The 16,495-nt window shown below is 35.7% G+C and overlaps 1 protein-coding gene across 1 annotated transcript; it reads right to left on the bottom strand.

Moving 5' to 3' along the window:
- Positions 1–74: 74 nt before the first annotated feature.
- On the bottom strand, positions 75–16,379 carry LOC134042489 (adenylate kinase 9-like). Its single transcript, XM_062489937.1, is given in 12 exon segments — positions 75–267; positions 347–486; positions 2,349–2,443; positions 3,871–3,949; positions 6,162–6,266; positions 6,952–7,152; positions 8,842–8,954; positions 11,636–11,732; positions 11,817–11,869; positions 14,225–14,288; positions 15,243–15,371; positions 16,329–16,379. Coding segments are annotated over 11 exon segments (1,257 nt in total). The 5' UTR covers positions 15,360–15,371; positions 16,329–16,379.
- Positions 16,380–16,495: the final 116 nt, after the last annotated feature.

Below are 16,495 nucleotides of genomic sequence, written 5' to 3' on the forward strand. Positions count from 1 at the left end.
AAATGTTAGTAACATGACAAGAATGTGCTTAACTGATTCCCAAGCCCCAGCTGATACTCTACAACCTAGGATGTTTATGAACCTACCTTTCCTTTATAATTGTGTGCAATTAAATTACAAATAGTTGTTCTTCCAGAGAATGGAGGACCAAATACAAATACTTTACAAGGAGAAGCTGGCATTGGAGGTAAGAGGTAAGGCCGTGGATTCAACACAAACTTTTTCAATGCGTCTTCGGATGACAGTATGTACATTTTACCTAGAAAACTTAAAACAGAAGCTAACAGATACAGACAGTTACCTCATAAAATAGATATGAAAGTTAAGAGAATCAAATTCCACTAACCTCACAGCAAACTCTGGGTTTCCCTTTATGATATCCCCTTCTTTTAGAGCCACGGGACACACTTGTCCCCACCTGCTCCTACGCCATCGATATCTGGGTGCTATCAGCTTGCAAGATGACAGAGCCCGGAAAAGTTCATCCTGTTTATTAAAATAGTAATAATTCCAAGTGTAATTTTTGTGTGAAGCCACATATGTCATTTTATTTGATTTTTTTTTTAAACATTTTGATGGAAAATAAGCAAACATAAAAAGAAAACCACATTATACTTTTTAGAACATTTTAAAAAAAGTATCTATTTCAGAACTGTAGGACAATTTTAAAGAGAAATTACTTTATTTTTCAGGCCTATTGAAAAGAAATAGTATTAAAATAGTCCCTGTAGGCTTTACTTATTATTTTTAGGAGTTTAAAATTATAAAGAGCCATTTATTGAAGACAACAGAAAACGGCTAAGATTTCTTCTAAAGGGTGTGAAAAATGGACCATAATCTATGTCAAGGAATAGCAATATTAAAATATCTATTTTAGGAATTCAGAAATATCATATGATAGGAATAAGTTTAGTAGCCTTTTAACAGAATTTGAATAGTGAGTGAATCCTAAAGTCATGATGACTCTAAATTCAGAATAGCATGGACAAGTGCTGGCTGTGAAGAGCTGCAAAATAACTTTCAAAACCAACAAAGGCAGGCATTAAAATAGCAGTTTTACAGAGAAAGTTATGAATTTTCACTGACTGTCACTGCTCAGAAATAGATGCCTCTGTGAAAATATTTTTTCAATGCCCAAGGGCAGTCAGAAAACCAACTTAAATGTTAGGAATGCTGAGCATGGACAGAACAGATGATAAAGGTTTATGTTTTAATTGTTTAAATACTGCCCTTGTCTTTACTGCAATGGGCCTCCTGCTGCACTAATCTCAGAAAGGACACAGCAAAACTGGGTAAGTTTCAGAAAAAGGTAATATAACTGAACAATCCCACAAGAAGATTGTTGTGTAAGAAGAAATAAAATTATACAGACTGGAAGTCTTCAGCATAGCTATGCAAGAGCAGGACAGAAGTCTGAAATCATGTGTGCTATTAGAGGGTAGATGTAGAGAACCAAACTATTCACTGACTTCTGCACACTGGAGGACACTGCACTAAAAGGCTGCAGGTTCAACACAAAGGGAAGCAATTCTGTACATAACGTTCAAGTAAGTTGCAGAACTCTTTGCCCTGAATACTGTGGTTACTAAACACTAAACAAACTAAAACAAACACACAAAGTAAGTAATAAATGGACATGACCTCTGACACAGAAATTCACTTATGAATTTGTTAAGAATCAAGGAAACGGGAAAGTGAAGGGAGGGGTATTTCTCTGAAAATGTGGGGTCTCCCATTACACTTCCATTCATATATTCAAAGTTTTGTTAAAGAAATAAGAAAGATGATCACAACTAAATACAGGTGACAACATCTGTGCAAAACTTCTGTTTGTCAATTTCATTTGGAAGGGATACAAATTATAATTGCCATGATTCAGCAAAATTCAGCACTTGTCATGTTTCTAATTAATTTCAGGAAAATAGAACAAATGTGATCTCAGGCAGAATGTTGCTATATTTGGATTAGCATGTTGTTTCTTAATCAGGAAAAGACTAGACTGAGCTAAGAGTCAGTTGCTGAGATTATTACACTTTGGCTACAGTTTCTTTATTTCCTTGGAAGGAATTATTTTTCCCCTATTGCTTAAACAAACATTTTGTTCAAAGATTTATTATAACCATTACTGGGTTTTGGTTTTTTATTTTAATACTTTTTAAAGTGGATTTCAGTCCAAGAATGACCTTAAACTTTCATTTCTGAAAGGTCAATGCTTACAAAATGCCCTTACTGCACGGCAAAACAAACTGGTTGATGTGAAACAAAGATGCTATAATATAAGCTTACAGCAGAAAAGAAAAATAATTCTAGTTAGTACAGTCAATCACACTTCAGAAAAGAACACTTACATCTTGCTTTCCTTCCAGGATTTCTTCTTCTTCACTTTGAAGTCTGATTATAGGAGCTGCATTTTGAACATCCATAGACTCAAGTCGGCCTGCCGCTGCCTGAAGAGAAAGCAAGTCTTGATTTACTACCAATCAAAACTGCTTTTGTCTTCAGAAGGGCCCCTAAAATCTATTTAAAACTGTAACTTATTATTTATACAATGGCTACTTAAACACCAAGGCCCAGTTTCTAACTCAGACTCATGCTAGTTATTGAGCTGAGTTTTAAGAAGCTATTTGGTAGATACAGGCAGTGCAGATCACAGACTTTCTATCTCCTCATTATGCTGTGAATCCCAAGCCTACTAAAGGACAAGACTGGGAAGGCTCCTCCAAGGCAGTGCAAGTACTCAGATGAGCTCCAATTGGAAAAGGAGGGAAATCGCTTTAGGAAATCAGGTTATGCACATTCAGAAGCAATATAACTTTGGGTAGTTTAAGGTATTTAAACCAAATGTCTATTAATGAGAATCGGATTATATTAAATGTATTTGAACTGTTTCCTGAATGTAATATTGATTGAATGCAAGTATTCTTGAAATGAAAAAGCAAATTATTTTTCATGTAAAATGTCATGTTTGGGCTAGTTTTGTCATAGGCCTTTGCCTTACTTGTAGGTAAAATGGTTGGAATCATAACTTGATTGCACTTATTACAAATTTTGTGTTGCAATGTTCACAAATAGATAATAAATGAGGAAATTGTACATTCTAATGCTGCAAAATTACTGCTTTTTTTCCCATAAGACCACTCCTGGTAGAGTTAAGCATAAACTGAAATAATTAACTTACAGAATTATAATAATACAATTTATTTCAAACAGAGGAGAAAACGCAGGAAAACTTCATTTCCTACCTTGTCAAAGACAATCTCCTACCTAATTTTCAACCCCATACTCTAGGTTCTTATTTGAAGCAACTTTTATTTGTGAAGCAGAGGGTAAGATTATTTATCTTCAAAATTTACCATTGCAGGTTTTTTAACAGGGAGAACAAATTGCTCTGTTACAAGCTAAAAATCTAGACACAAGCACTCAGCAGAATTCTTACAAGAATCAAGGGTCTTCTATTACATTGTAAAACAACATCAAAATTAATAAAAATTATAAAAATTATACAAAATATATTTTAGACAAAATCATCAAATAAACCAGTTTTGCAAATATATACCAAAAATGTTTTAATTTCTCATTATATTTTACGTTAATACAGGTCAGAAAAAACACTGAAACCAGATGGACATAATAAAAACATTTGTAGCCTGCCTGAAAATACTCTCACGTAACATATATGTAAGCCTGGGGCCAGAGCAGTGAATCTTACAACTAATAGAGGAAAGAAAACAAGTATTTCAAAAGTCATGTTTCCTAATAGTAAATGAATGCTTTTTAAACACAACGTTAAATTTTGCCAACAGGAAAACAATCCACAGATTTGGGAAATTATTTTCTAGTGGATGTTAACTTGGCTGGTGCATGGTTTACTTACCTCAAAGACATGATCTGGTTCCTGACTTCCATCCACCTCAATAAGGTATCGACAATCATGGTGAGACAAAAATTCCTGTTTAAGAACATACCTGTCAGTTGAGTATAGTTAACTAGATAATGACACTGAAGCCCATTCTCTTCCTGTACATATCAAAAGTTGGACTCCTGGGGACTTCAGCAAAATCAAGATGCATTGTATTAATGGTTCTAAAATCTTCCAGAGTTTAACTTTTATTTGATGACAGATAAATACAGAGATATTTCCGAAACTGGAGTTACAATGGGTTCAGAAAATAGCTTAGATGTCTTAGCTCAAATGCAAGAGCTAAAAAAACCCAAGATACAGTAACATTTTATGTATGAATTCAACTACCTTAATTGTCTAACTACCTTAATTCTTTGCTGGAAAATGATGACAATCTCAAGTAATACATTTCTTGGAAATGCCAGTCATGAGACCAATGTTTTAATTTTGGTCCTGACTCCCACTTCCTTTAAAATTTGGACCACATATTTTATTTTTCTTATTTTAAATTTTCATACTAGAAAATAATGTCTTAGACTAAAAAAACATCCCATGTCCTTTGTTAATGCTTCTCTCTGAGGACTGATAACACTCACTCCATTCCTGACAAATGCTGATCTAACCTCAAGACTTCAAAGGCCTATTGAAGGTGACTTTACAACTTTTGGTACTCTGTTCCAGATCTTCACTACATTTATGGTCAGAGCTCATTTCCTGGTTCATTTAATGTAGTCTGTCTTCTATACTGTAAATTAAATCATCTGCTCCATCTTTGGTAGAAATAGACAATAAATAATTAATTCTTTCTAACACTCTTCTAAAGAGAGTATAATAGTTTGTATTTCTCTTATATACAGTAGTCTTACAGTCTTTATAGTACATCTACAGCATGTGAGTTTAAACAATAGCATCTCATTTATTGACTCAGTTTTGACTAAATCCCCACAGATTGCAGATTGTCCGAAGTACTGAGGTCAAGCCAATTATTTCACATGCTGTAGCTGTTCATTAGGTTTCCTTCCTCACTGCAGTTATTTCACATTTATTTCAGGTCATTTTAATACCAACAGTTTATCTCCTGATAAATAAAAAAATAAATAAAAGTGTGTTCGCCCAAGTTCGTTCCACCTATCCTCCTATCAGTGCAAACTGCACATCTTACAAGCTTTCTGTTTCAATTTCAATTTAATCATCTCAAACTCTGCCTGGGCCAATTGATAAGACCCTATGTTCTTTTAATGTATTAGTGGACCACTAAGCATCTTCACCAAAACAGTCATCATTAGTGAACCCTAAGTGAACCCGACCAGCCGGTGGAATGTGTTGAAACTGTTGAAGTTTGGTATATACCTAAAGGAATTTAATCTAAACAACTTTCCATTAGCTCACTTACAAGAAATCCATGTGAGACTGTGTAATGATTAAAGATATCACATTTTTTGTTTTCCCCTTCACAGCACTAACAAATTTGTTATTCCAGCAAAGACCACTTTTTGCAAAATTTTATCTACAGGTTTAACTAATCCACAGGGAAATTGAAAGGCATAAATAGTAATTGTCAAGTGGGCATCGAACTTGAGGATTTTGCAGTTGCTTGTACTAAGAGATTAAAAACAAAAAAAAAAAGAAAAAAAACAGAAACAAAAAAAGCAAACACACAAAAAAACCCCAAAAAACCAAACCAAGCAAACAACAAAAAATAATATACTATTCTGTTGGCCCTCAGGTCTTTTTCTTTCTTATGGGGGGAAGGAGGGGAAGAAACATACAGTAAATCCACTTTCTTGAACACAACAGGGAAAGAAAATGTCATAGCTTCAGAAATTAAGTAAGTAGTAAAATAAACTAATGAGCTAATTACTATATATATAAATCTGCAGGCAATGAAGCAGGTGAGAAAGGAGATCTATTGGAGTGGAAGACGATGGATGCAGATTACTAATGGGATTTCATTCTGGAATGGACTTAGAAAGATTTAGAAAGATTTAGATTTAGAAAGCCTATGTGGTGGCAGGTACAGTTTCATTTTTAAAAGTCAAAGTTGATTACTTTATCTTGACTGCAGAGTAGAAACAACACCTACAGATGACTACTTTGTATCACTGATTCTAGAATAAATTTCAGAATTTGGGGATGTGTTGTAGCATGACCACCTCTTTACAGTAAATCTCAAACTAAAAAAAAAAAAAAAATTGAAACAATGCAAGATGTTTTAAAAATCTTTTGTTATGCATAATCATATTACTTTGCTTTTTCTTACTTCTAAAGGAGGAAGCATTATATCCTTGTACGTTCCAATTCTTTTCTCTGCATTTCCAAGAAAATCTTCAGGCCTCTGCACTAACTGATGAAAAGATTCTATTTTCTTACATGGACCTTCTCCAGTCTGCAAAACAAATTTTCAAGACACAGAAATAATGTATTAATATAATTTTTGTCTTCATTCTAATTTAAATAAAGTAGCTTTGGAGCATATTGCAGTGAGTATTAGTCCAGTGACTGCTATCCATGATCCTATCCTGATGAAGAATATTTTCTATGAATAGAGAGCAATGTGCCTAGAGCTTGCATTGATAAGTCTCTGGCCCTTATTATAAAAATTTTACCTGAATTCAAAACTAATACCTTAATGAAAAAAAAAAAGAAAATCCACTGGTAGTAGTGTAATGCCAAAACCAGAAAACAAGTCAGTGTCCTGCAAATATTAGTAAAAAGTTGCTACCATAAACAAAAATGAATAACTTTTATTTGTCTAGATCAAGAAACAGGCAGTGCCACCCTGCTCCTCCTGATACACACTTATAACTTATGGTAAGAAACAGATCAGTGACTTTTGAGTTAAAGACTGAGTTGGGGTTAAGCTATACAATAATCAGCATTAGCTGTCATTAAAACCTACTGTTTAAATGTTACGCCACATCTCTTAAAGCAGGACAGAAATGGAATTAAGATTAAATTTGAGCAAAATAAATTCATAACATAGTATGATGATATTTTAGAAGATCTGAATTCTTTCTGCTTTGTGTAAAGTACATTGTGATATTTTGCACTGTTTACAAATTCGCAATATTTACCTCGTCTTCTTCATCCTGCTCTTCATCATCTTCTTCATCCTCTTCTTCATCCTCATCCTTCTCTTTTTTACGCTTGTCAATATCTTTAGGATCCCACTGGCTCCTTTGATATATCTCCCCTGAATCAGGGTTTTGCCTTTGTCCTGATATTCTTTGGCATAACTCATAATCTGGACACTAGCAAGGAAAAATTAAAAGGAAATCATGTTTATTGTACTGCTATAACATCTTTTCCTTGGAGAGACAAAATTTTTCTAAATTGGTCTACTAATAGCAGTGTTTCATTATTACCACAGTTATCTAGAATCTCCCTTCTTCCTTTATTTTTTGATCTAATGAAAGTAGTTGCAATTCTAACATATCTGTGAAAACAGCTTCAATCCGCTGAAATCAAAGGCAAGGTTATTTCTTTAACTTCGGGGCAAGGATTTTTAATGCACATTTAGTCTCAGTCCTTTTTTCAGGGGAGATGATGTTACTACATGAAGTCAAGAACTACATTTTTCTTTCTGGTGTAGTTAGTTTCACTCTTCTATTTGTATTGTTGCACATGAATCTATACAACGCATATTCTCAACAGTGGGGATTTCTCACTACATAGCATTAAAATAAAGACTGAATTTCTGAAAAAAATCAAATCTGCCTACAAAGCAGGACAAAAATATGCTTCACTGATGTTTTGGTATCTTTCTGAGACCATGGAAAAAAGTTTTGAAGCAGGCATTCACCAACTTGCATTATGCATGCTCAGGCAAATTAAGTCTTAAAAGTATGGGATTAAAACAAACACCGAGTTAAATCTGCAAAGTGATGGAGTACGTCCATACCCTGAGGCTTAGCATCTGACAAAACACATAGATGTGCCAAGTAGAATCAAAATCCCAATGAGAATGGAGCACACCACCAGAGGTTGACTATTTAGAGCTGTCTCAGCAGCTCACCCTGCACATTCAAAGTAGAAGACAAAAATAATCTAGTTGATTATAAATAAAACATTGCAAGGGGAAGGGCCTGAAGGTGTGTTCATGACTATGCATATGTTGTATATATACATTATTTGTTGGATGGAGTCTGGCACAGCTCAGTGTGGGCCAGCTCGAATCCTCCCCAGTGAACAGCTGGGCACAATCTGGAGAATGGCACAGGCCATGGGCCTTTCCCTGTGGGCAGTTTGGGCACTGTCACCCCATTCTGCCTAACAAGACAGCTTAGCAGTGTTTGGCCAAAGCAGTTGGCCCAATGTCTGAAGAGTCACTCTTGTATTATTTACTAATGTGGAAGTAGCAAGCACGTCCATTATTTTAAGTTACATTGAGAAAGTCCTCTAAATCCCACCCCAACAATGATTTATGTTTCTCTGGTTTTATCAGAGCCGCTTTTGTAAAGTATATGGTTACGTCACATCACTGCTCATGAAGAAATTGAGAATTGTAAACAAGATTAATTAATAATGAAGCAGTTTCACAATTAGAGACTGAAAATTAAAAGTATTTACTTTCTAACTTCCATATGTAAGAAGTTCCTTCCTGCATTACACAAGTGGCAGATGTACCTCTGTCCAAAATCCCATGCTAATCATGCAATTCAAAGTTTCCCTTTCTTGAAAACCTGTATCTTCTAATTGGTGAAGGTGCAAAAACTAACTGCTGCTGAAGTTTTAGGACATGCTCATTATTATACCTCAGCAATGCTTATAATGGAACAAACCAGTGAAATTCTATTCCAGTGTAAAAAAGGAAGAATTTATCATTCTCAATAAATTCTATACTCAAGTATACAGAGGAAAATACTATATTTGGCATGCATAGCATATGAATCGACTAATAATTAGGAAAAATACTAGGAAGTTACTGAAGATGACATTACCTTAATGTTAATCAGGATATCCGGTTTTAATTTTAGATTTGTTATTTTCTCTATTTGCTGTGGAACAGTCATGCATTTCTCCGAGAGAAAAGGAAATCCAGTGAGAACATAACCTGCCAAATACATTTAATTGAGCATATCTTAGGAGGGTTTGTCAATTATAGAGCTAGTTATATTCATCTCCTTAAACAATACATGTAGTGGTGCAATTTTAAACTGTGTACATGACAAAGCACTTCTAAAAAAACTACGCACCCACGTCTGCTCCAGATGAAATACAGACAAAAAAAGTGTGTTGTTTTCAGCTTTACAGAGCACTCAACATCTGTTAATTCAGTTAAAAATGTGTAGACATTAAAGACCATGCTCAGACCACCCACTCTATGTGCCCAGCTCATACATTGTAGTGCCTAAAAAGTAACAAGCTTTCAGGGACCAGTTTCACCAGTAAAAAGACTTTATAAAAGGCACTGCAAAAAGTAGCCACTCTATGATTTAAAGCATTTAAACTAGGAGTCTGGGCTTTTTGCACAAGATTTAAATGTTTCAGCTTCTAATGAGGAGAGTCTGAACCACTCTCCTGCCTCTCAAAAGAAGGCACTATGCACACGGTGTGCACATGGATAACTTGGTAAGCGTGTGTTCACTCAGAACTCCCACTGCTGAGTCCTGTTTGGCAAACAGACGTTGGCTAGACATCAAAAGCAGGATGGTAATAATATGTTTTCCTAGTATTACAGTGCTCATCCCCCGGATGAACTTGTGGCTTCAAGTTCCTAGGAAAGTACTGTAGCTATTGATGGCTGTAGGCATGCAGTAAGAACTGCTGAATTGCAACAAAATCAATATTCATAAGGCCAAGATGAGAGACTGAACAAAAATCAGGCGGATGTTCTTAGCCAAATAATGAGAATATTCCATTAGAGAAATGGTGCATGCTCAGAATTTTATGTGATAACATTTAAATGCAAGTCTGGGCAGCACAAAAAGGGGCAGCAGTCTTTGCAAGAGGTGTTAGGAGTGAAGAGTCCTACTTCTTTGGGAAGCTACTATCCATAGATGCAAGAGAAGAAGAGGATAAGCAAGGGAGAGCAAAGCATATAGTCATTCCTCTAGGAAATTCATATCCTGGATTCTAAACTGTTGATACCTTTAGAAAATTCTAACTGGTAGTGAGGTGTGAAGGATGTGCACAGCCTCTGCTTATCAACATATCCCAGATAACAACAGCTGATGGGAGGGAAATGGGAATGTAATGTGGGAAACCATTCTCTGGAAGAGTGTTTGCCCCCAAATCAATAATGTGAGGAGACTAAAAACCATGAAGTACACCTAAGGCAACTATCAACTAGATCAAAAAGTTACCAGGGGATTACCAAGCATTTGAGACACACTTATTGTGTGTACTGTTTAAAAACTTGCATTTTTCTAAAAGAAAAAACCCAACCTTTCACGCAACAGTTTCTAAAATCTTTAATAAATAATCTACAGTGAATTGATTTATTAGCTCCTGCTTAAAACCTACTTAAGCTTCCCAAGGATTAAGACAGTAGTTGATAAACAAAAAGTTATTAGAAATACTAAAACAAAAATTGGTTTTGGAGGTCAGTTCTACTTGGTAGGAAAAGTAGAGAGGATATTGATTATTCTATTTCTTGCCACTTTGGGGCATCTGTAATGCAGAAAGTGTCTTGGCTACAGGAACTAAACTTTACTCAACTTCTCACCCTCGAGGACCTCTGTGCTCGTCTGTGATACATCTTCAGACTGACTCAAGGAGGGGAACTCCAATAACACAGAAGCCTCTTCATACCTTTACCAAAGTCCTCACATACAGATTAAGAGACTGGCATTTCTGCTGCTACCTCTTTCAGCAGTTTTTTGTGTCATTTTTTTCTTTTTTCTTTTTAATTTCTTCCCTATTTCTCTTTTTTAAACCTTTTGAAAAGCCTGGTTTCACCAATTAAGGCTGCATATTTTGAAAAATGGTTGAGTCTTGTACTAGGGAAGGAATAAAACCCATTGCAACTGAAAGCTTAAACAGCAGGCTAGTTTTTAGAGCAGTAGAAACTAACATTGGCACTACACTGTCTCTCTCCTATAACGGAAATTTCAAATAAAAGTCAAAACAAGAAAAAGAAACTACATTTCCATTTTACTTCCATTCCTCCTAGCAGTACATTTGTTTTCTCATCAGGGAAGCAGGTTCAGACACTAGCAAGATCTGCAGCATTTGTCCAGACAGTCTCAATTAACAAAATCTTTTCCCAAATAGAAGAATTATAGCCACTAGCATTACTACTCTCATCCATCCTACTCTGTGCCACAAAATGCAAAGGGAATAAAAAATTCTGTAGGAGAAAAAAAAGCCATAATACTTTACAGTTTTAGTAATCTGTTTTCCTTCTTTATCATTATTTTAAATGTTTAAAATTATTTTGCTGATGGATTTTTATTATGCTGTTGCTATAGAAATATTGAACAATAAAATATCTGTATTTTAAATGCTAAGATTCTTCTGAACAGGTAATATTGTCAAATAAGACTCATAGCAACACTTAAAATTCTGGGAAAATTATTTTCTCAAAATCAACGCAACATAGGATCGGTATGACACTTTCTGATCTTCCACATTGGTAAATTAATCCCTTAACACACTTTCAGTTTATTGATATTCCACAACCTTAGGAGCACGACAAAAGGCTAGAATTATATTTGAGCACCCATGGATGTAAAATGGATGTAAAATTATAGGTAGCACATTCTTAGAAGTTTAAGCTATAAACGTACTTACCAAAATGAGCAACTTCTGGTGACTCAATCTTTTGCAGAATCATTTCTGTCACCAGTTCCTCAGGAATACTTTCACCTTGACAAAGCAGTTCTTGACACTAGGGCAAAATGCAAAACATAGACTTTTATAGTAAGTGTAAGTTAAGAATGTGACAAAACTTACCAGAAGATTAGATCTTTACCTTAATTCCATATTCTGTTCCTTGTTGAATATTCATTTGAATTACTTCTGAAGCTAAGGCAGGATATCAAACATAAGAAAAATAATTAATACCAAGTATTTTCTAAACAGACTTGTACATGCAGATACATATGTACATACACAGACACACACAGGAGGATGTATGTGTGCTCCAAGCAACCAGACTATTTTGAATGAACAGCCATTATATTTAGGGTCATTATTATACTTTGCCCATTCAGAACCTGGTGCCTTATGGCAAGATCTGAGTAGGTGTTTCTCCCTACACTCTAACCCTCTATATACTACACAAAAATGCACAACAGCAGTTTTGCAGGATTATTTGAATTACTGATTTAAATTCAATCACCATTACTGTTTTGTAATCCAGAGATGAGTATTTGAGCTAAATCACTTTTTAAATTTAAAAACCAAGTTTTAGAAGAACTGTTTAAAAGCATCTACTTTAAGAAAAATGACATCCATCAAATTCAAAGACTGCCCTATGTCTCTGTGGATAGTGACATCATACTAGATCTATCCTGAAAGTCTTTCACACTTCTGTATGAATTAAATGATCAGACATTTTATAAAAGTTTTCAAGAATTACTCTTAAAGCTACATTTATACTACTAATAAACCAGGCCAAGGAAAGGTCCTGAAGCCAGGTGACTCATGCTTATACAGCCATAATCTTCCTTCTCAAAACACAGTGGGTATTTTCCAACTGTTCCTACTAGGAATAATGACTGTTGTACATCCTACCTTTCATACTATGGATAGGTGTTTGGGAGAACAATATTTGCCATGGGCAAAAACTGAGACAGGGGAATGTACTAATTAACAATACAAGCAACTGAAAATCAGCAATCTGTGTGCACCCTGGCCCTGCTTTACTTTTGAGTATTGACCTATTCACTGGATAAATGAATAGAAAGCATTACATCATTAAAAAGATTACAAACATCTTTCCTATTCAATAATTTTCTGTCTCGGTTTACTTTTAACCCAGCACAGGACAGATTTTGATATTCTGGAGCATGTTCAGTGGAGGACATCAAAACCATCAGAAGATTTTAACAGCCTAGGAGAGGCCAGAAGAACTGACCTTTTTCAGGCTGGAAGAAACCAGACAGCTCTTACTGCTATCTAAAACTGCTTATTGGGAGGTCACAAAGATGGACCCACAGTCACCACAGAAGTGCAGTTAGGACAGGAGGCAACGGACATGAATAAGAACACGAGAAATTCTAATGGGGTAATTAGGAAGCAATTTTCCATCAAGAAGGTAGTCAAACACTGCAAAGTGTTTCTCTGGAAGGAGGTGGAGTCTCCATCCTTGGAGAAATTCCAGATTCAACTGAGCAGCCCTCTCTAGTTTGACTCTGCTTTGAGAGGAATGGTAGACTCAGTCACCTCTGGAGGTCCTTTCTGAACTAAATTATTCATGTTTATGTATGCTGAATTTCTTCATTTCTTTCTTTTTTTGATGTAGAAAATCAAAAATTTCACTAGCATAAGTAACAATAAGTATATACACATGTGTGCATTCACAAGCTAAAAGAAGATTAAAAGAAATATCATTAATAAAATAAGTTATTCCCTGAATTAGAAATAAGGCTTAAAAATGCAGTAACTGAGATTTACATTGGTTTCTAAGAAAAACTTTCTAATGTCAAAGACAGTCTTACAGAGATAGACTGTTTCTATTCTATAGACTAGAAATTGTTTAAAACAAATTTGATGAACATTTGTCAGTACTGATTTAAATACACTTAAACAGAGTAGACTGGCTTAAGTATATTCCTGAAGTCCATTCTGATTTTGGCTTGATCTATGTTTTGGACCAGATATGAATTTTTTTCTTGTTATACAATACTATGAATTAAAAATCTATATATACCCAAGACAAAAAAGCACTTTATTAAAAGTGACTTTTACCATGTTACAATTCTAAATCTTCAAAAGAAGTAGAGATACTTCATTTGATAAATAACTCTGTTTCCTGGAGTACATCCACATATTGGACACTGCACAAAGAGAAAGGAAAGACCCTCCTATTTTTCCATGATCTGCACTGGAAAATGTCTGTACTCTTTGGAGTTGAATGAGTTGCCCTGCATGTGAACAAGAAGGGTCACATGAATCCCCTTACAGGATTTGGAACATAATTTAGATTTTAAAAAAACAAAACAAAAAAAACAGTGATTTTTCTAAGCCTTGTAATAGGCTTAGAAAAAAAAACATGATCAGCAATTTTATTGCTGGTAAAATGGTTATTTGGTCCTTAGTAGAAGTGTTTGCTGCAATCAGAAACATGCCCTTTGAATTGTAGTGAAGAGTGGGGGTATTCTAAACCCAAAGGTATTGTGAAGCCAAAGCAAAGTTCCAAATATAGCATGTGTTTACCTTCTATGAAAATGCAGTTCCATCTCTGTGCTAGTTTTTGAGCTAATGTTTTCTTTCCAGAACCCTTAAAATTAAAAAAATACACTTTAAAAAGAATAACAGACAGAACAAAACCAAACATATAACACAATGAAGATTATATTTTCACATTATAAAAACAATTAAAATCTACCACTGGGATCATTGCTCTGGTTTTGGCTGGAGTCGAGTTAACTTTCTTCACAGTAGCTAGTGTGGGGCTGTGTTTTGGATTTGTGCTGAAAACAAGTGTTGATAACACAGAGATGTTTCTGTAACTGCTGAGCAGAGCAGTTATACTCTCTCTTATACAGAGCCAAGGCCTTTCTTGCTTTCCATACTGCCACACTGGTGAGGAAAAGGAGGATGGATAGAAAGCTGGGAGGGAACACAGCTGGGACAGCTGACCGACTGGCACACAAGGATATTCCAAAGCACGTGGTGTCATGCTCAGCATAGAAAGCTGAGGAAGAGAAGAAAAGAGAAGTACTTTAGAAGTGATAGTATTTGTCTTCCTAAATCACCATGAAGCGTGATGGAGCCCTGCTTTGCTGGTGATGGCTGAATATCTGCCTGCCCATAGGAAGTGGTGGGCTTTTGTCAACCTATGCATTTTGTCCCTTTTACCCTACTGATTCTCTGCCTCACCCCACCAGGGTGCTGAGCAAGAGGCTGTGTGGGTTTGCTTGCTGGCTGGGGTTAAACCACCAGAAAAATAAAAACAATCCAGTTGTCAATGTCAAAAAAAAATCATTTTGAGCAACATGTAACTTTAAAGTACAGTAATACCATTTATAACCACAATTGATGGTCACTGAAGGCAAAAATTGATCTCATTAAATGAGACAAGAATTTTTTACCATCCTCTGCAAGAGGAGTGGCAAAAGTGAAAAACTAGGTATTTAACCTTTTTGGTAGAACTGGTAAACTAATGTTTTGAAAGGAAAAGTAAAATTGTTAGCAGTATATCTGGAAAATACCCTTCTATCAGACATCTTACTGGCTTTCCAAAGACGATTAAGCAAGTGGGTTTGGACAACAGAAAAGATCTTTCAGCTTGTTCTTCATCAAAGATGTCTGTAAAGGGTTGAACTTGATTTTTCTCTTGTGAAGCCATGTGTTTCTAAGGCTAGAAGAAAAAAAAAATTATTATAAAGTACAGTAGTTATATGTGTGTAAAATTGCCTTAAAATTGAACTGAATTACAAGGTAAACGGATTTGTAAAATAAGAAGGCTTTTATAAGTAGAAACAGCATTTAGAGAACATACACTATGCACCCATCAAATGAGAGAAAACCCACTTCTGAAAAACAAAGGACTGTTGGAAGAACCCCTGATCACCAGCTGTTGATGACTTCTTCATGACTCTCATATTATCTGTTGCTCTTTTTAAGTTATTTCGTTGATTTTTCCTTCCTGCTCCAATTACCACACAACTGTGACTTCTCTCTGGGCCCTGAAATGGGCCATGAGCCTGCCAAGACCTTTGGTTTTGTACTTCAGACACAGAAGGGCCCTGTCATGGTCAATGGAACCCAGTGTCCATGCAGGCAGGTACACAAATAAGATTCTGCAGAATTAAATTACAGTTCATGATCTCTTCCACCATCCTCTCACAAATCCCAGCTCTTCCAGGAATGCAGGCAGTAGCAAGTACAGTGCTGCACAACAAATTAAAACCAAAACCAATTTCTAACTAAGATAATTTGGAGGAAAATGTGTGTTGACCTTTCAAACAAAATGGAGGCCAAAACATGGGGAGCTTGCTGAAGTTTGTTTGGAAAAGGTGAAACAAAACCTCACTGTCTTTAGAGGGCCACTCCAATCTCACAGCCCCAGGAAAACCCACATGCAACATCCAATCCAGCACAGCCCCACGCAACTCCCAGTCAGTTTTAAATTGAATTAAAAACTTCAACTAAAAAAAAAAATAAAATCGACTTCGGGATGAGAATCTCTAAACGTTTGTCTTGAAACAACAAGCCCAAATGTTCAGACACTCTTGCATTACAGATTTTAACATTAAAAAAAGAAAAAAGCCACTACATGCGAACCAACTCCCCATTGCCCCGACAGAAAACTCACCGGCTGAGCTTTACCGGCCCTTCCCAGCAGTCTCGCTCCTTCCCAAACCTTCACAAGGCTCTATTTCCTAACTGACAAAAACCATAGCAACCAAAACAAAGAATTAAATTAAACCAGGGGCACACCCCCAGCCCCCCCCACACCCAGGGCGATCCCCCGGTGGGAGC

This window comes from Cinclus cinclus, chromosome 3 (assembly GCF_963662255.1).
Source record: "Cinclus cinclus chromosome 3, bCinCin1.1, whole genome shotgun sequence".
NCBI classification, from domain to species: domain Eukaryota; kingdom Metazoa; phylum Chordata; class Aves; order Passeriformes; family Cinclidae; genus Cinclus; species Cinclus cinclus.